This window comes from Zingiber officinale, chromosome 6B, assembly GCF_018446385.1.
Source record: "Zingiber officinale cultivar Zhangliang chromosome 6B, Zo_v1.1, whole genome shotgun sequence".
NCBI classification, from domain to species: domain Eukaryota; kingdom Viridiplantae; phylum Streptophyta; class Magnoliopsida; order Zingiberales; family Zingiberaceae; genus Zingiber; species Zingiber officinale.
Genome location: NC_055996.1, coordinates 121,206,331 through 121,227,378, shown reverse-complemented (window position 1 = coordinate 121,227,378; position 21,048 = coordinate 121,206,331). Strand labels below are relative to the sequence as shown.

The window sequence follows — 21,048 nt, the reverse complement described above, 5'->3', positions numbered from 1 at the left end:
AAAATATTATTAGGCATCCTAAATATATACCTCGTGAGCATCTAATATATTTTTAAAATTTTTTTAACTTGAATACTATAACTCAAACTTTAAATCCTAAAGACAATCTAATTGGCTTAACCTAGGGGTGACAATTCAAGTCGGGGTTCGGGTTGACGAGTTGGAACATGAAAATCCGAACTCGACCTAATTAATATTTTGAATCAAATTGTTCGACTCGAACTCAACCCATTTATCTGTATTTGACCTAAACCCAACCTGAAATGACCCACAATCCGAATTCAATTCAAATCCGACCCAAAATGACATATTTATAAAAACATATTCATCTTAATCCGAACTCAACCAAAATCCGACTCAAAAAGACCTATTTTATAAAAAAAAAATATATTTATTTTAACTCGAACTCAACCATAATCCAATTTGAGCCCGGCCTAAAAATCTTTATAAATGAGTTCGCTAGTTGTAATCAAGTCATTTCAAGTTGAGCCGAACACGATACGTTTATTAACCGTGCCAATTAAGTCAGCCCGAACCCTATAAAATCTGATCTTAACTTCATTTTTTTAATGTTTGATTTGAATCATGTTTTCATTTCGAGTCAGAAATTGTCACTCCTATCTTAACCCGGAGTAAAAAAAATAAACAAAAAACATTCTATGTTGAATTGAGACAACTGGATTTGATCAGGTGCCTCACCACCGTAAAAATGAAAAAAAAAATGAAGATGGAGACACCATGAGTCAGGTCCAAATCTTACAGATGAAATGCTGAAATTATAGGCCTTTGGCCGCCATTTGACATAAAAAAGAAAATGATTGCAAACTAACAGAGATGTTGCGCTAGTAACAACCCAGATTGTTAAACTTAAAGACTGAACATGTCTTCAGATTTTGCGCTAATAACAACTACAGCATAGAATTCTCAAATCAGTAGTGAATGAAACAATTCCAAAACCACTTTAATTCTCTCGAATTTCATCTAATTCTAAAACAACAGATATCTGGATCTTTCTCTGTATCATCTCTCCTCTCACCACAGTTTTCAAAGAACCAAATGAGCAAAATGGAAGAAGAGAATATGAGAACCTCCATAGAGGCACAAAAAACAGCTTTGAATTTGCATGCTGATTTCTAGGAAGAAACAGAATGAATCTTTATTGAACCTCTATCAATCACTATTGTGTAGAGGCATCAAAAGTCCAATAAGTCTTAATGGCCACAAGGATCTTCTCAGGGTTGAATGGTCCACTTTCATGGTCCATAATCTTGCTCTTCCATCTCATCCTGTCTGTTATAGTCTGAACTTTTGTGAGGACATCCACAGTGTCACGGATTATCACTGCACCCTCTGGCCTCAATATTCTATCCATCTCTAAGAGAATGTAGGTTATGTCACACCTGTTGAACAAGTTTACAAAAAATTTTAATTCAAGAAAAAAGAGGAAGATTTCTATAAAAGCTTATTACCTATCCTGACAAATACTGAAAATGGCATTGGCATGAATGAGATCGTAAGTTCTTGGATAAGTTGAGAAGGCTTCACACCAATCATGATATGTTCCAATAAATCCTCTCTCATAGATTACCCCAAGGGTGTCATGATCTGAGTTTGGAGGGACTGTATTCATCACCCATGCAGGGTACTTCATCAAAGCTGCTGCAAATCCTCCCAAATAGGCATTCATGTCCATAATGTTTCGATATCGCCCATGAGACAAAGCAGGGATGATTTTATTGTAATATTCCACCCGATCTCTCCACAACTTCTTGTCATCTTCAAATTTCTTAGGAGTCAATGACGGAATTGAACCCACTGCTATTCTAGGTGGGATAGCAAATGCTCTCTCAGGCCATCTCTCAACTTTACCGCCTGCTACCTCATCCAGTTTACTCACTTCAGGTAATGGGGTGATGCAAGCCTCCATTTCTTTGTACCTAGAAATATAATTATTCAGGTTATTTAGAAGCTATTTAGGGAAAAACAATATATGATATATATAGTCTTTTTGGTCTAGCAAGGAAACCAAAATCATCTTGGGATTAAGATAAAGACTTCAAATTCCTACCATGCAGCATCAGCATTGTGATCCTTGCAAATGTGTGGTGTTTTGAAGATTCTCCGGCTTTCTACACATTCAACATGGTTTATGGGCTTCTGCCAGATTGCAAGATCATCCTTTTCGATCACTTTCTTCCAGCAAAGTCGTTTAGCAAGTTCTTCTATTGAATCTTGTTCTTTCTTGAGATCCTCTTGAGTCCTTTCCCAACCCCGATGGTACTTCTTCCAGCGAATTGGAGGCCCAGACAGAATCCAGTAGCCACCAGGTCTTAGAACTCGATCAACTTCAATTAGATACAAACCATCTATCATAGAAAAAAAAACCAACAAAATTTGTGTCAGCTCATGTTAACTGGACCTTAAGAATGAGAGCTATATGCTCAATCTGGTTACCTTCCAATAAGTTTTTTAGCAACAGGGTAAGGTAGGAACTATAGGTTACACTTGAATTACTTTCAGTTCAGTAGATAAGAACTGGATCTTCATATGTATGAAAGAGCCAATCTAACTTACCATAATCATGCCAAGGAATTAGGCACCGAGAACAATGAGCCATATCAAATGATCTAGCAGGATAAGGCAATCGTCGAGTGGCCATCACCCCAATCATAGCTGGCACTCCACGCTCTAATGCAAACTGCACCTGGGCCTCATGTGTATCTCTTGGAGCAAATGACATAGTTATGATATCTCTCTTCAGAAGGTAAGCACCAAAACTTGCTACCTACAAGTGAAAAAATAATTACTCTTTGCCCATCCAATGAAAACATTATATTAATCTGAATAAAGTTCATTTGAGAATATGAAGAAACATTTACTCCACAGCCTGTGTCAATCGCAGTCCTGATTTTTCCATCAGCCAATGAAATGAGAGCATTAATATCATCAATATAAGCATCAGCACCAAGAGGGAACATCGTCCCACCGCCAGGGAACCTGAACCTCTCACCTTCCACTTGGATCCAGTTCTGAACTGCCTTTTCAATGCTGAGTTCTTTGTGAGGAATATTGGCATACCAAGCAAAGTCCCTGCTCTGTGGCCAGCTAAGAGGAGTTTTATACTTTGGTGGAGCAGGAATTAGGCACAGCAAGAGCTCATGTTTTGCAGGACAGTGCCTCTCTCTGTATGCCAACTTCTCCCTTGGGAACTTCCTTCCCCTGCTGAAATCTTCACAAGGTGTGTATTCAGTCAAATTGGGGGCACAAGGTGGGAATTTCTCAATTGCTGATGTTGTTTCTTCAAGGGTTATCTGATGATGAGCTTCAAAATCAAGAGTTTCTTCTTTTGCTATTGCAGAAAGAGGAAAGTCATTTTCGCATTCAACTTTCTTCAAATTGGAGTTGGAATTCAAAGTGAGAGTGGTGTTGTTTTGCCAAGAACCAAGAATGTAAAATAAAACGCATAGGCCGGTGACAAATACTATATGTGTTACACGTCTTTTCTTCAGTTCCATCTGGTGGATCTTAGGAGAGTCCGGGTATTCTTTTCCCATTAGACCTGTAAAAATTCATTTCAGAGTGTACTAAGATAATACAAAAAAAAAAAAAAAATCTTTTCATATAAACCAATAAAAATCAAATCTCAACTTCTTGTGAGAATGCATTTTTTTATTAATATCAATATTTTTATGTTACTTTAGATGTGTTAACTAGAGTTGTCGCTCTCTACCTTCACAATTTTGATCATAATTGTTTCAAATTTTCTCCTTATAGATTTTTTTTATCCTCTTGAACATATTAATACCAATAATCCAGCAGATATATCTTACTATTTTCAACTCTATTTTACACTTGTTTTTAATTTTGTTTTCAACGGTCCAGTATTACTAACAGCATTGCGGAGGTCAAATGGAAATATTTGCATTACATTTCAACATCCAGAAGAGAGATAAAAATTTAACAGCCTAAGTGGAAATGCTTGTGTCGGATCACAATAGGAACCTTACATTGGTAGATTTCTCAAGGAAATGCAGATACTGAGACTGGAGCAGAATAAGGTTTTATCGTTGTAAATTAGCTGCAATGTAGATGTGAGAAGGGACAGAACAAAAAAGTTGAACAAATTACCATGAGTTCGACTAGAAAAATACTTCTAAACAAGATCCAGATTAACTGGCCACATAAATTTCCAAAGAACCCCAAAAAGAGAATACAACCACTGAGAGATATGCAATATGGAGGAAAGAAATAATCTTAGTTAAATAAGGGCATGGATCAAATAGTAGGAGAGCCCAAATTTCCGACTTTTTTTTCTTTGAAAAAGATTGAGCAACGGAAGATCTCATAAATGCATCCTAATCAAGTCAAGATTACCGCTAAACCACGAAAAGGGAAAAATGTTGGAAAGCCAACTCGAGGAGCTTCTGATTCATAAAAGATGGAGAAACAACCACCTTTCCTATTCTGAAAAGCATTCATCCTTCGAGTGAAAGAAAGGGATCAAATACGAAAATGAACAACCACGGATAAAATCTTGATGAATAAAGCTGCATAATGACTGGAAAATGATGAATAAAGTGAAAGCATTGGGCTCACCAGTGGGTCTGCCGCCCTGCCCTGCCCTGCCCTGCCCTGGTCGGATTTCAAAAACTTAAAAGAGACTCAGCTTCCGCCTTCCAGACGACCTGATTGAGGATGATGCAACAAATTCCACACCGCCTTCCTTCGATCTCTCTATTTCTTCGTTTTGTTCTGTGGTCGTTCCTGCAAAAGAGCTAAGATATAGGGTTCGGGCTCCGGGTTTTGTGCAGAGTTATCAGCCTCCGAACGCTCTCGTTTCATGGAGCGCTCTCTTTCTCTTTCTTGTGTTGCCACCATGTTCACTGAGGAATTAGCCGAGGGCCTATTTATTTTTATGTAATTAATTTATGAATATATATGATCTTAATGTTTTATTAATACGTTAATTTGCAGTTTTTTCTACTTCTCAATAAATTTATAATAAAAAAATCTTATTTTGAAAAATATAAAGCATTTCTGAGCAAAATTAAATTTCCTGTGTAGAAACAGAAATAGAAAAAAATATATTGAAAAATATTTCTTTTTTTTTACTTTAAATTATAATCAATTTATTCAACGAATTAGAAAAAATAAAGTGCAAATAAGCACTTACATTTTTTTTAAAAAAAAGTAAAGAATTTGGATTATCAAAATTTAACCTATTTTTAATTAAAGATAATTTTTTAAAAAAAATAATATAAATTTATGGATTTGTTGTGATGAACACGTATGGATCTTATTGGAAATTATGTTTAAAGTTCTGTTTGATGTCATTATAACCTCGTCGGCTCTTCTTTAAATCATGCCATGCCAATATAATAATCATTATAATTTGTAAGACTTTAAAATATATATTAAATAAATTTATTTTAATCGAGATATTTAATTCTTTGAATTAATTAATCCTAAAGTGATATATTCAATTCCATAAATATTATTCACCGATGAATAAGATAATTCAGAAAATGTTCATCAAAGTTAATCCCTTTAATATATTTTGTTCTTAAAAATAAGTACTAATTAAAAAGTTAACTGTATATATAATTAGAAATTAATCAAATACAGGTGGGCAATTATTTAAAAAAAAATCCTTTTTCTTATTTATTATTGCTCTACAAGAGAGTTCCTTTAAAAAATCATCCATTTAAGACGACTAATAGCTAAAGGATTTTTAAAATAATATTAAAATATTTCTTGATGGCATTGCTCATTTGAATTCATGCCACGTAGTCTTGTGTCATAATATTTTTGTAATCATGAAAATCATGTCAAATATTTTGATAAACATTGTTTTTAAATTTTTTGAAGTTTTTTTCTTTTCTAAGGAATGCGTCCTTTTTAAAATTACATACATATTAATTTTATTTAACAAACGAGGGTGATGGTCAATGGTCATTAATAATTCATCTTATAGTAAAAAATAGTATCTGTCATCCCATAACAATTTCACGTGATAGGTCCTATATATGATTATATGTGAGAAGATAAATTAAAAAAATTATAGTGAGCTATTGTGAAAAAAAATAAATTAAAAATCTATATATATTAATAGGAGTAGCCCTTGTCAATATCAAGTTGATGACTAGCAGAGCAGCTGACACTCTTAATTTAAAAATCTATATATATTAACGGTGTTATGGATCTTAAATAGATGATTTCAGCCCCATGCTGGCAAGACGTTCAGGTAATTTTACGAGCATCTACGATTTAAAGATGTAGGCGTACTGTCGAATACTTTTCTCTAGAAAAATAAAAAATTTAAAATATTAATTACTGGGTGGGATGCCGATTAAATTTAAAATATTAATTACTGAGTGTGATGTCCATTGTGCTTTTAAATTTACCTCGTACTGATCCAGTAGGGTAACTATAATCCTAAATCCATGAATCTAATTTTATTACGAAATTTACTTCACTGCCCTGTTAAAATTAAAAAATTCATTACTTTTATAAACTTCTTCCCAAATCATAAATCCAAAAAATAATTTTATATTAAGTCCCATTAATTCACACATCATTATTTATATATTTTTTTATCTTTATTTACAATATTTATTTATATATGCTATCGTAAATATATATTTATAATATACATATTAATTAATTTATTAATAATCTATATTAATTTTATTTACTAATTTTTAATTAAAAAATAACCGTTTCTAGCTTATTTTGTATATTTAAAAAAAAATTAGCCAATTTGATTTTGATATAAATTTGTATATTTAAAAAAAAAATTAAAAAATAAAGTGGATGTTAGCCCCAACTTGTGGAGCCGCCACTAAATATTTTTTTTTAAAAAAAAAACTTATGCTGAACCAACATTTAAATTTAAATACTGTATTTTTAAATTTTAAAAACCCACTAAGCTTATAATACTATTGGATTCACAAAACCCACCCTCTTAAATTTTATGAACCTAGAATTAGAGTTACTCTTACACCAGACCTTCCACTTAATAAAAAAAATATCTTAAATATTTGGGATCTTAAATGGATGACGATCTTAAAAAAGAGAACTTTAAGATTAATAATAATTTTTAATTGCATCCAATGGACATTCTACGTTTAGATTAACAAGATAATGGAAGGTAACAAAATAAAAGTGAAAATGTGATTAAGATAACGAAACAATATTTTTTAGAAGATGCTTAAAAAACATAAAAGGCAGTCTGCACGAATCTCACGTTAATATGGGATTTCAGAGAAAGATCAGACCATATTATAAGAGTGTTTATGTGTCCTTTATCCACAATCTGTCCACAAACTTATAATCTTAAATTATCGGTCTAATTGAGTAGGCCGATCGTCAATATTGTCTGGAGCTACCTAAGTTCACGTCGAGGAGGAAATTTATCGAGATGCTGATTCGTCCAATTGTCAAGTCAGTGAGTGCTTTGAGTGCTAAATCGATGAAGTTGATGTCGAAGATTCTAAATAGACACCAAACAAACTCAGCGCCTGAATCCAAATTACGTAAGGAGCGTCATTTAAGGAATAAAGACATCAAATCTTGCAGCGAAATAATCTCCTTAAAATAGATTCATCTTCTCCGACAGTACTAAAAAGTTGCACTTGGACGCACATCTATTTCTCATGATAAAATAATAAAATCATAATACCACTTAGCACAAGTTAATATGACAAATTAAATATATATCTGAATGTTATCATAAATATCTATTCAATAAACAAATTGTTGAGCAGAAAACGAGGAAGAACGGAGGGATTGGAGCTCTCTTACTTTATGAAGAAGAATTGTTCAGAAACTCCTGCAGTCCTGCTTCACGTGCACACACAGATTTGCTTCTGCTCTTAATCTTTTTTTTCTGTGTTTATTGCACAGGCGTAAGCCTCCTTATAGGCATGACACCATTACGTGTATATGAGCATCCCCAAGCAATTCGCATTCGTGCAGAGCCAGAACGTGGCATGCAAGCAAATCCAAGGCACATGGCGTGCATGAATAGCAAGGTGTCATGCATACAAATAAGACATGTGTCATGCAAGCAAAGCAAGTAGCATCCCATGTGACATGCTAGCTGAGTCACGCAGGCTAAGTGAGACTCGCAGTAAATTTTGACGGATTCTCATGGATACATTATACGATTCTCTGCTGCAGTAGTGTTCATCAGAAAATCCTTGGGTTAATATAATTCGAATCTTAGAATCATACTCCTCCTGTATAATTGATCAGTCATAACATCACTCAATTAATGTAAGATTAATAAATAATAATTAAATTATGTTTTCATATTATATATATATATATATATATATATATATATATATATATATGATAGGTAGATATTACTCTTTGAATATTTTTCTATAAAAATCTATTTACTCACTAGCTGATTAGTAGATATGATGTATTTAAACTGTTTTATTATTTATGTAAGCATGGATAGATCTCACACAAGATTTTCTTTGATATAGCTTAGGTCTCATAAGTATGTTCGTTCTTGGCCATGGACGTGCCTGGTTCTATGAGAAACGCTAAGAATTCTCATCGATCAATTTAAATTAAGTATCTATACTATGCATTATTACATTATCAATTGTAGAAGTAAAGGTTTTCAATTTATAAAGTTTATCAACCAAAGAACTATTGTCAATCAAAACTGAATTAAAAAAATATTAAACATTCCATTTCCAAATGAATGTGAATAACTTGATTTACTCAAATAAGAAATTGAAATAAAGTTATGTTTTCTTAAGTTATGTCTGAAAGACAGTACAATAAAAGTATTTTCTAAATCTAAATAGATATCAATTTCTAAATAAAGGATAAAAACACTAATAGATTCAACTGTAACCTTCTTTCTATATTCTGTATAGATGTATCTTTCACCATCAAGCAAAAGTCAACTCTTGAGACAACTCTACATAGTAACACATATGTGAGTAGTAATATTGGTATCTATCCTCCAAGTATCAATAGGTACAATTGCTAAATTGACTCCTAAATTAACAAATTTGATAATTTTACCCTTCTTTACCCACTAATTAGCGTACTTAAGATAGTCTTTCTTCATATGGCATTCCTTCTTGCAAAAGAAATAAGTGAATTCCTTATCCTGCTTCTTATGCTCTTTATGACGCCTTTAGAATCTGTAGTTTATTTTCTTTTTCCTTTGTTATTGATCTTCTTTCACTTCTTACTTAGACTTTGAGAACTAGACGCTAATTAGTGAGCACTCTTAGATGTCTCAATCTTTAGTTTTCCCTCCATTGCATGCATAAGCAATGCACTCATTCAATGCCCACTTTTTCTTTTGAATATTATACAATATCTTAAAAGGAGTGAACCATGCAAGTAGAGATATCAAGATGAAATGCACTAATATACTCTCAAACATATCTATTTTTAGTACTTTCATACTTGTCGCTATATTGGACATCTCCATAATGTACTCCCTTATATTTCCTTTACTATTGTACCGCATGATTACCAACTTAGTAAAAAGTGTGGTAGTCTCAACCTTTTCATTTGAGATAAATCAACTTGTTAGTTAGTTAAGGAAACTCCTTGCATCTCCTCTCTCTATTATTGAGATCTTTATTGGTGCCAGTATGGAAAGCCTCATGATACTCAGACACATATGATTTGATTTTTCTCACAGCTGAAACTCATCCCTCTGCTCTATAGTGCTAGTACTGGTCAGATGTGCGGGGAGATCGTTTTTTAATGCATAGTCTAAGTTCATGCAGCCTAAGACTAGTATCATGTATTCTTTCTATTCAGTAAAATTTAAATTAGTTAATATTAGGATGCTATTAATATTGGCAGTCATAGATTACGCTGAAATTAAAAGAGTATAGATTATATAAGTTCATGATTTAATTAAAGCCAAGAATATGAATAAAATTATGTAAATAAAATAAAATTTTAAATGTATATAAATAGTCTCTTTATGAAATATCAAATACAAAATTATATTTTACTATATAGACTAAAATACAATTTGTCAGCTCAAACTTTAATTGACCATGTTGAACCCCGTGGTAGTTTTGATGTGATCAACCAAGTATAGGTTAGGTTCTGCTTTGTGTTTGATCCCTGTGTCTAAGTGTGCAGGAGCTTAGAAGCGCAGGAAGTCGAGCGGAAGACGCAGCTAGCGAGAAGGACGACACGGGAAGGGAGCCAACAGGCTCGATGTGTCCGAAGGACGAGAGAGCTGCAGAAGAGTACACCAGGTGGGCATGAAGAACATGCACGGTGTTCGAGGGTCGTAAAGCCGGGACGAAAGACTACTCGAGGAGAAGGCCGGGAACTGGGTTCGGGTGAGCCCTATTCCGGATGGCCGAAATCACCCAAAGAAGTCGAACCAGAGCAAGTCGACCGAATCTCCTGATCGGTCGACCGAACCGAAGTTAATCCAGAGACTTAGTCGAGCAAGTTAATCGGGCCAACTCAGCTGGAGACCGTTGGCCGATCGGTCGACCGAACATAAGGATCGGTCGACCGAACCAAAGCTCGATACTCAGAGACTGCACCTGGACAGCAGGTTCGGTCGATCGAACCTGGGGATCGGTCGACCGATCCCTCTCGAGTCAAACCTGATCCCGAAGGTTCAGGTTATCTGATAAGCTCTAGAACCCCTATATAAAGGAGGTCTCAGGTAGCCATTAAGGCACAACGAAATTGAATTATAATTTCTGTACTTTCATTCTTGCAATAGTTCTGTGCTTCCAAGTGTGTAAAAGGCTTCTCCGCCTTCAGAGAAGGAGATCATTCGTAGCGTTTTATTACTGTCTTGTATTAACAACCTTCTTGGTTGTAACCAAGTAAATAGTTGAGTCCTCCTTTTCTGTTCATAGTTTAGTTTTGTTTAAATTTATAACTATTGCATCTATTTGAGTTTAAATTGGTTGAGGAGGGTAACTTTTAGTTTCAGGCAATTCACCCCCCTCTTGTCGGTCCCCGCTGCACCAACAAGTGGTATCAGAGCCCAACAGCCTCAGAGGGACTAACCACCATCAGAAGCACAAAGATCAGAACAATGGCCGACGCGAACATTCATCCCCCAAAGTTCGATGGAGATTTCGCTACATGGAAGCGAAAAATGGAGGTATTGTTTAAAACTGAATTTGATATACTTTTAATAATGAAATATGGATATGCAGCCCCGAAAGATAAAGAAGAAAACACGTGGAGCAAGAAGGAGCAAGCCGATTTTGTCGCCAACAGAAAGGCTGAGTTCCACCATCTCAGCGTTCTGCCACCTCAGGAGGTAAATCGGATCGGAAGCTACGACTCCACGAAAGATCTCTGGGAAAAATTCCTGGAGCTTCACGAAGGTACTTCCGAAGAGAAGCTAGCAAGACATGACATCCTCCGGACCCAGTTGGCGAACCTCCGGATGAACCAAGGCGAAAAGGTAGCGTAACTCCAACCAAGGATCAAAGAGTTGATCACGCAACTAACCAATCTTGGAGAAGAAGTAACGAATCGGGACTCGATCCGGTACGCGCTCAACGCATTCCCGAGAACTCCCGAGTGGGCCTCCTTAGTAGATGCATACTACATCTCTAAGGACTTCGAGGTAAGTACTCTAGAACATTTGTTTTCTACTTTTGAACTTCACGAATCTCGAGTTACAGAGCCAAATGGAGTAGAGAAGTCTAGTCAGAACATTGCCTTAAAGGCAAGAATAAACGGTTCTGACTCCGAAGCCTCAATCGACGAATCCGAAGCGGCATTACTGATAAGACGCTTTAATAAATTTTTTAAATCTAATAAATTTATATCGCTGTCGAAAAAGTTCCAACAAAAGAAAAGGGTGGTTCGTTGCTACAATTGCAACGAAGAATGACATATAAAAGATGACTGCCCAAAGCTGAAGAGCAAAAGTAAAGAAAAGAGTAAGAAGCCAGCTCGACCCAAACACAACCTAAAGGCCACGTGGGATGATTCATCGTCCTCTGAATCCGAATTCGAAGAATTCTTGGGACTAGCACTGATGGCCAACCATCAGCTAGAAGAAATGTCTAGCTCAGAAATGAGCATAGATGAAGGGGGAGGAACAATAGAAGAAGAAGAAAGTTGTGATGAAGGGGGAGCATCGTAAAATGAGGTAAGTAAGGTACGTGCCCTAAACTCTAAACAGTCCTTTCGTTTTATTAAAGCTCTTTCTAAAGAATTAGATAAAGTAGAAAAAGAAAATGAATATTTGAAATCAGAAAATGAAGTTTTAAAATTAGAAATTAAAAAATTGAAAACTGATGCATATTTTAAAAATATTTTTCCACATTCAAAAATAAAGTTATATGGAAAATTAAATTGGTACATAAGGAAGCATCAGGGTCAACTTAGGAAAATACCAAGAAACTATGTACCCCCTAAGTTTTTGACCAACTCTATAGATAGGAATCTTTATTGGGTTCCAAAATCTTTACTAGTTTAAATTTCTCTTTGAATTAAAAGCTTACAGTGAGAAAATTAAACATTGAGGTTCTTTATGGAAGCTTTGTCTAAGGAAGTGGTTGTTGCTCCAATAACCAAGAAGGTCTAGTGCCTCGCCACGACCTGGAAGCCGAAATATCGAAATAAAAATGTTTAATTAAAATTAGAATTAAACATTTCCTTATAAATTCTTTTTTAATTCTCTAGAAAAAGTGTTTCTTAAAATTTTTACTTAGATTTTTTTTTTTAATTCTGAAAATTAATTTTACCTAACTCGATTTTTGCAATTCATTTTTTTTACCTAACTCAATTTTTGCAATTTATTTGTACCCCGTTTTTGCTATGATCAAAAGGGGAGAATAAAGATAAGTCAAGTTAGGGGGAGTTAGTTAATTTTTTTTTTTTAATTTTCATGTTGCAATTTATTTTAAAGTTGCAAATTTATGCCTGAATTGTTAGTTTAGTAATTTCTTTAAATTACTATCTGTTTGTTTTACCCTAACCTGAACTTGGGTTGATGCACATCAAAAAGGGGGAGATTGTTTAACCCTGTGGTAGTTTTGATGTGATCAACCAAGTATAGGTTAGGTCCTGCTTTGTGTTTAATCCCTATTCTAAGTGTACAAGAGCTTAGGAGCGCAGGAAGTCGAGCGGAAGACACAGCTAGCGAGAAGGACGGCACAGGAAGGGAGCCGACAGGCTCGGTGCGTCCGAAGGACGAGAGTGTTGCGGAAGAGTACACCCGGTGGGCGTGAAGAACATGTGCGGTGTTCGAGGGACATAAAGACGGGACGGAAGACTGCTCGAGGAGAAGGCCGGGAACTGGGTTCGGGTGAGCCCTATTCCGGATGGCCGAAATCATCCAAAGAAGTCTAACCAGAGCAAGTCAACTAGAAGTTGACTTGTCAATGGTTCGGTCGACCGAACCTCCTGATCGGTTGACCGAACCCCTCTCAATCAGCAGCCAACCGCCAATGCCACGTCAGAAGCTGACCGTTGGTAAAGCTGATCGGTCGACCGAATCTCCTGATCGGTCGACCGAACCGAAGTTAATCCAGAGACTTAGTCGAGCAAGTTAATCGGGTCAACTCAGCTGGAGACATTTGGCCGATCGGTCGATCGAACATAAGGATTGGTCGACCGAATCAAAGCTCGATACTCAGAGACTACACCTGGACAGAAGACTGGGCAGGTACAGCAGGTTCGGTTGACCGAACATGGGGGTCGGTCGACCGATCCCTCTCGAGTCAAACCTGATCCCGAAGGTTCAGGTTATCTGATAAGCTCTAGAACCCCTATATAAAGGAGGTCTCGGGTAGCCATTAAGGCACAACGAAATTGAACTACAATTTCTGTACTTTCATTCTAGCAATAGTTCTGTGCTTCCAAGTGTGTAAAAGGCTTCTCCGCCTTCAGAGAAGAAGATCATTTGTAGCGCTTTATTACTGCCTTGGATTAACAACCTTCTTAGTTGTAACCAAGTAAATAGCTGAGTCCTCCTTTTCTGTTCATAGTTTAGTTTTGTTTAAATTTATAACTATTGCATCTATTTGAGTTTAAATTGGTTGAGGAGGGTAACTTTTAGTTTCAGGCAATTCACCCCCCTCTTGTCGGTCCCCGCTACACCAACAGACCACACAATGTGTCTTCCTTTGAGCCAACTCATTGTGTGCATAATATGATAATTTATATGAGTTTTATTTTGATCAATAGTTCACTATAACCTTTATCAGCCATATAATATGTTTTTCTTTAGACTTACATATTTTGTGCATGATCTAAACAAAATAAAAGTTTATTCCATAGTTGTAAGCTACCTTGAACATATATCTTGTATAAAAGTAACTTTTCTTTAAGCCGATTACACTTAGCATATATATATGTCTACCAATATAAAATGCACTAAATTAACCTAAGGTTCATTCCTTTGAACCAATACAATAGTTCAACTTAGTAGCACATTATATAGATAGACCTAAGAAAATACTAAGAACTTTAACTAAATAGATAATTATTTAATCAATCTTAATAACTCTAAATTAAATTTATCAATCGATTGATATCAAATGACAATTGATTAATTTTAATCAATCGATTACTATAATTGATTTAAAAATTGACTGTATATGAATATATGATCCTATAGAATTCACCTTTAAAAAAAAACTAAAGCTTCCTTCGAGTTTTATAATTTAATTATTTATTAATCATATTTAATCTCATTCTTAATCATTCATGATTCTTATGCATCCATGCGTTACATTCAATCGATTCAAACATACATTAAATCGATTCTCATGCATAGATGCATGCATTACATTTAATCCATTCAAACCTACACTAAGGCACCGTTTGGTTGGGGTGATAGGATTAAAATTATGTTTTCAAAAAGTAAATAATATGTTGTTTGGTAGGGTGGGTTAGGGGTAGGATTAGGATGAATTGGGAGTGGGATTCATAATCTCTAGGCATGGAGAGTGATTATTAATCCTACCTCCAATCCTATTCTATCAACCCATTTCTAATCCTATCACCTCTACCAAACGGAGCCTAAGGGGATGTTTGATTGATGAATTTAGAAATAAAGGAATAAAATAATAGTAAAAGATAATGTTTAAATTATGAATTTAAGAATCATAATTTAAAAATAATTTTTAAATTTATGGAAATCAATCAAACCCATATAACTAAGTAAATTTTATGTTCATTTTCATTTTCATTCCATCTTATTATCAAATTTATATCTATGCATAATCATTCTCATCATTTAATAAATCAATTCTCATGCATGAATTACGTTCAATTAATTCCAGCCCCCATTAAATCGATTCTCATGCATGAAACATTATTTAATGCCTTTTAATAACATATACTTTTTTCTACACATCTGATGTAAAAAACAAAAGTTTTAGTTGATTAGAAATATTTCTAATTGATTTTTAATGGATTGGAAATATTATGTGATGAAAAAAAATTCAATTGATCAGGATATCTTTAATCGATTGACGGATCAATTTTAATTATTTTTATCATGAATTTAACTGATTAATCTATTTGAAAAATTAAAATTCTTAATCGATTGATAGCAAGATTTTATCGTGACTCAAGACTTTTACTTGATTGAGAAAATTATCAATCGATTGGTAGCCTAAATTAATTAATCTAATTGATCATCCTATCATCTTAATCGATTAATGAAATTAAATCAATTAAATCAATCAATTCCCATCGATTCTGTTCACCGTTTTAGGCTTCGTAATCAATTGGCCAACCAAGCCAATTGATTGAGTCATCGCAATTTAACCTAAAAATTAGATTAAACGCGATGGTTCTTCCTGTCATGCTTTGAAGGTATACTTGTTCGATAAAACGGATGGTACCCCTTTTGACAATATTGGATACAACATGATATAAGTCCATTAATCAGAAATAAATACACAACGAAAATATAAGATAACAAACTACACAATAAGGGAGTTTACACAATCCACTCACAACATGAAAACTAAAATTGACTACGTGCTAGTACAAGTTAACACAACAAATATCACAACCGATTAAGAATACATCACAAGACTAAAGTCCATGAACAAAACCAAGTGCAAACACAAAGCAATGAGACATAACATGGAAAACACGATCTTGAATGTGATGTGAGAGTAGCAGTCAAGATCTCTAAGCGACACAACACATCCTCTACCTGCTAACCTGAAAATAAAAGGAAAAGCAAGGGATAGTGAGTACAAAATACTCAGCGGATATAAGAAAATAGTACATGATACTATATATAAGGAGATCAAAAGAATAAGTCTTAGGTAAAATACTTACTACGTACAAAAGTTAGAGCACTAATATAATCATCTACTAACCCAAAAACATAACCAATAACATAACACTCACTAACCTGCTTAACCGAGAATAACCAATAAATCGGAAGTACATGCAGTACATCCAAATTTTCACTAACAAATACATGACCGATATATATAGCAAGCATATAACAAACATTGACTGTAAGATAAACGCTTTACCACAGATGATCCCGTGGGCAGTCAGGATAAACAAATAGTCACTGTATGGGGGTGAACTCGCTACCACGTACAATCTATTGGGCAGATAGGGTATATACATAGCTATCTAGCTATAGCACGCGAACTCGCTATCAGGAATGTCTCATGGATAGTCGTATGTACCATGATCATTGACAACTCTTTCAACAACAAATAAGAGACAATGGCCGACATGATATACCAATTGTCGCTGACGACTTTCTCAACCACGAATGGAAGACAATGGTCGACATGATATATCAACGGTTGCTGACGGTACTCACAACTACGAATGAGAGATAATGGTCGATAGGATATACTAATGGTCGTTGATGACTCTCTCAACCATGAATGGAAGACAATGGTCAACAAGATATATATGATATAATGATACATAGAAAATCAATAATCACACCAATATAACACTCGATAACCCTACCAGCGTATAGACATGAGTCTAAATAACAAACAAAGGTCTAGTAGGATACTCGATATCCTAGACTATCATTCAATGTATAGACCTGAGCCTAAATAACAAACAAAGGTCTAGTAGAATACTCAATATCCTAAACTATGATACAATCTTACTAATATATAGATCTGAGTCTAAATAACAAACAAGAGTCTAGTGGGATACTTAGCTATCTATCTACGATCTACGTGCAATAACTCAATACCATTATCTGATCTAATGGATAGTTCAAATGTATAGAAATGCAATAAGTAACAAATCTAACAACATTCATCTAAGTACAATAGTAAGTACGATAGTAACAATATAAATAAAGGAAATTCTAGTCATCTATTCGTAACATCTCAACTAACTTCATGATATCATCATAAATATCCTAAAACAATGAGGTCCTAATCAAATAGCCCCAAATGGTCGTCTGAAACAGATAACGTAATAAAATACTCTACCACTTACTATAGTATAAAATCTAACACGTATATACACGAATCTAAGTAAATAACCATACAGTATGGTATAAATGCATGAGTATATGATCATAATTACACTATAGTTTGGTAATATCCTACATGTATAACCAACTCAAGTAGGAATAACAAGTTAGATTGCATAGATATTAAAATAGATCAAAATACAAGATTAAACGATAAAAAGTCAAGCTCAAGAAGTAACATAAGAGTATATATTAAGATAAAAATAGCTAATACACAAGAAATGTAAATAACAAAATCATGCACTAAGTCAAAAATCTAAATAAGACAAGCAAAACTACTCACCTAAGATCGTTATAACAGTCTTCAAATCAAAAGGTCTACTTCATACTCCAATCCTACCATGATAGAATGCGAAGCAACACTAAATAGTACTAAACTAATTCTAGTAGTCATAAATAGTCTACATAATTTAATCCTTTAGTATTTGTCTAAATTTAATTAAATAATAAATCAATCTTTGACTTAATTATTTAATCAACCAATCAAAATTATTTTATCAAATTAATTCAATCTAATATTATTTCTTTACCCTTATAAGTAATCAACTTCCGGTTAATATCAAATAATCAAACTAAATTAATTATTCTATAATACGTTATTATTTAATCAATTTCCTAATCAATAATCACTTAACATATTAACCTAACAATCATTACTTGATTAATGCTAGGATTCAAATGAACTTTCATCTAATCAAAGCAACTCATTATCTTCTTTCTCAGACGGAGTTTCCTGTGGTTAGCATTTACTCCAGGTTAGGGCTAGGGGTCAGAGGTGGAAACAACAGCGACATCAGTGGCTGCTCGGCAAGGAGAGCAGCAAGGACTACTCGGCACATGAGACTATGCGGCTTGTAGTCATCACGGTGGCTGCCAACTGCGGTGAATAGCGGAGGTCGACGATGTTAGCAGTGATGGCGACAATACGGTCTGGAGCAACGGTTGGTAAACAACTGGCCATGTGCTTACCAGCAAGGGGGAGGGTGGCGGTGGTGTCGTGTGGACGTAATCGCGACTAAGGAATTGCGTGATTCTGGTCAAGACACCAGCAGGCGACATCCTCAAGGAAAGAAAGGGTCGTGGTGCCAGTAGTGGTGGCCGGCGATGAGTGTCCGGTGGCTGCACGTGCACACGTGGTTATGGGTGAGGCAACGTTGAGCTATCGGGTGGCACAACATCATGAGAGCAGGGTCGGTTTTAGGTATAGGCTACTAAAGGCCTATGCCTAGGGCCCCAATTTTATTAGGGTATATATATATATTGAGAGAATAGAAAAATATAAAGATTTGAAACATGATCTCATTGGATTCCACAAATATATCTTTGGATTTGCATGCTGCATGATCTTATTGGATTTCCCATAGATTTGGTTACATTTCAATGGATTTATTAAAATCCTATCTTTCTTTTTATCCCTCTTATCTATAGAAACCCTACATTTCCATTGAATTTCTCTTGTTGCTTTCCTCTCTTCCCTTTTGGCCCTTTTCCAACTTGTAGCCAATTTAAAGAAGTGACATGGGGATGAAATTGTGATGCACACTAACTATTTTTTGGTAAAAAATATCTTCTTTTGAATTTTTTTAGAGAAAAGTTATTGTTTTGTTTCATTACCTTAAAGTTTAAGCACAACAACACATTATTTTTCTAATGTATGATTAAATTTGGTATTCTGTAGTGAGCATTTTTTTTTTATCAAATTGATAACTCAATCAACACATTGCACTCTTTTTACTAGAAGGGAGTCATTTATTAATTATTGTTGAATAAAGAAATCAAAGAATACAAAGATTGAGTAGTAGGATTTCCTTTTAAAAATTATATCAAAGTCTTAATCTTTTCCGCCTAGGGCTTCAACTAGGATTGAGCCAGCCCTACATGAGAGGGACAGGAGACGGTGGTTCTCCCACATCTGGCGGCATCGTCGTCCGATCCACATGCGAAGGGAAGACGAATATGGGCTTGCAGCAGCCGACGTGACGGCGTCATGGCGAGTGAGCGGAGAGGAGGCGACGCAAAAGAGATGAACACGGACTAAGCTTTTATCTTTTTAGGTTTAAAGTAATACAACGGATTAAAAAAAATAAAAATTTCCTAATTTAAATCGGATAACTAAACCATCTTCTTTTCTACCCCATTTTTCCTACAAAACATAAAAAAAGTCTTTTAAAATCTAAAAAAAATTCAATAAATTCATCTAAATCTATTTTCTTATTATTATCAATTTTTATGTTATTGTTTTCCTAAATAAATTTAATTATCTCCTATTTTAATCATTTTAATTCCTTATATATATTTTTGGTATATTACATTCTCTCCATTAATAAAAATTTAGTCCCTAAATTTACTACTTAGATGGTAATACTAAGGTATCTTCATCTAATGTAACAACTAAATAGTATACCCCTATATTAGTTCATTCTAATATCTCGAAAAATCTATAATGGTCTAAGATCCCTTATACATTACTTGATCTACAGTCCATCTAAATGTCACAGCAGGATTTCTAGGACAAGGAGTTGCAATCCATTATCTTTCTTTTATGGAGGAGAATTTAGTGGACTATTGCTATGTTCCTCAATTTGGCAGGTATCGAAAACTACATCTGGAATTTCTTGAGGAAGACGATTTCTCTCCTTGGCATAAGAAGCTTTTCTTTTTTGTCAATACTCAAATAGTAATCTACGCCATCCTTTTTCTTTTGCTTTTCATTTTTGTCAATATACTCAAATAGTAATCTACGCCATCCTTTCTGTAACTTCAAAATTTCCTTGTCAATCCAATGGTTCATTATGTAAGCATGAATATCTTTCTTTTTTGTCAATACATCTGTAACAGTGGCCTATTGAAAACGTCTTTATTTGCTAACTTGCATAGATATTCACATTCATCCTCGTGGAAGTCATCATCGGTTAGCATATACATTGGAACATCCTTGTGCATATTGGATACACGTAGAGCCATAGCTGTGGACATTGCCCCTATCTTGTATGTTTGAGAATTGAGAGACATTTTTAACACCTGTAACCTGCCCGAGCTTGTACATCTTTTCAGCCCGAGAGTAGAAATATTTAGGATCAAGTTTGACTCTCACAAAACATCGAGAAACTTTATCTTCAAAGGTATCAGGATCTTTAAGAAGTTCTACAATTAAAGATTGCCTCATATAAACCAAATTGATGTTCTCGCAAACTATGGAGGCATAGTGAGATTAATTCAATGCAGAAAGGTCTCTCTTATGATTCTTCAGATGTGATGTATCAAATTGATAATCATTGTTTTTCTTCCATTTCTTAGAGCAACTGCAACACCGACATTAATATCTCGTTATAACCTTACTGTGCAATTAATCTTGCATTGTGGAGGTGCGCCTCCACGTTCATCGCTTGAACGCGTTCAAGCATGCATGGGTGGGCCAGCCCTGGCTCACCTCATGTGTATATATATATTTTAATTTTATTTATTTAAAAAATATAAATTTTAAAATAAAAAATAAAAAAATTAAATAAAACGGTTAGTTTTTTAACGGATATTTTTTAATGGTTAGTTCAAAATTTTATCTATAA

The 21,048-nt window shown here is 34.5% G+C and overlaps 1 protein-coding gene across 1 annotated transcript; it reads right to left on the bottom strand.

Moving 5' to 3' along the window:
• Positions 1 to 863: 863 nt before the first annotated feature.
• On the bottom strand, positions 864 to 4,883 carry LOC121989296 (probable methyltransferase PMT17). The gene is made up of 6 exons (XM_042543242.1): positions 4,597 to 4,883; positions 2,880 to 3,559; positions 2,575 to 2,785; positions 2,069 to 2,366; positions 1,470 to 1,937; positions 864 to 1,400 (listed from the first exon to the last, which is right to left on the bottom strand). The coding sequence occupies exons 2-6, from the start codon at positions 3,552 to 3,554 to the stop codon at positions 1,178 to 1,180; spliced, it is 1,875 nt and encodes a 624-aa protein (XP_042399176.1). The 5' UTR covers positions 3,555 to 3,559; positions 4,597 to 4,883; the 3' UTR covers positions 864 to 1,177.
• Between the last annotated feature and the right edge of the window lie 16,165 nt (positions 4,884 to 21,048).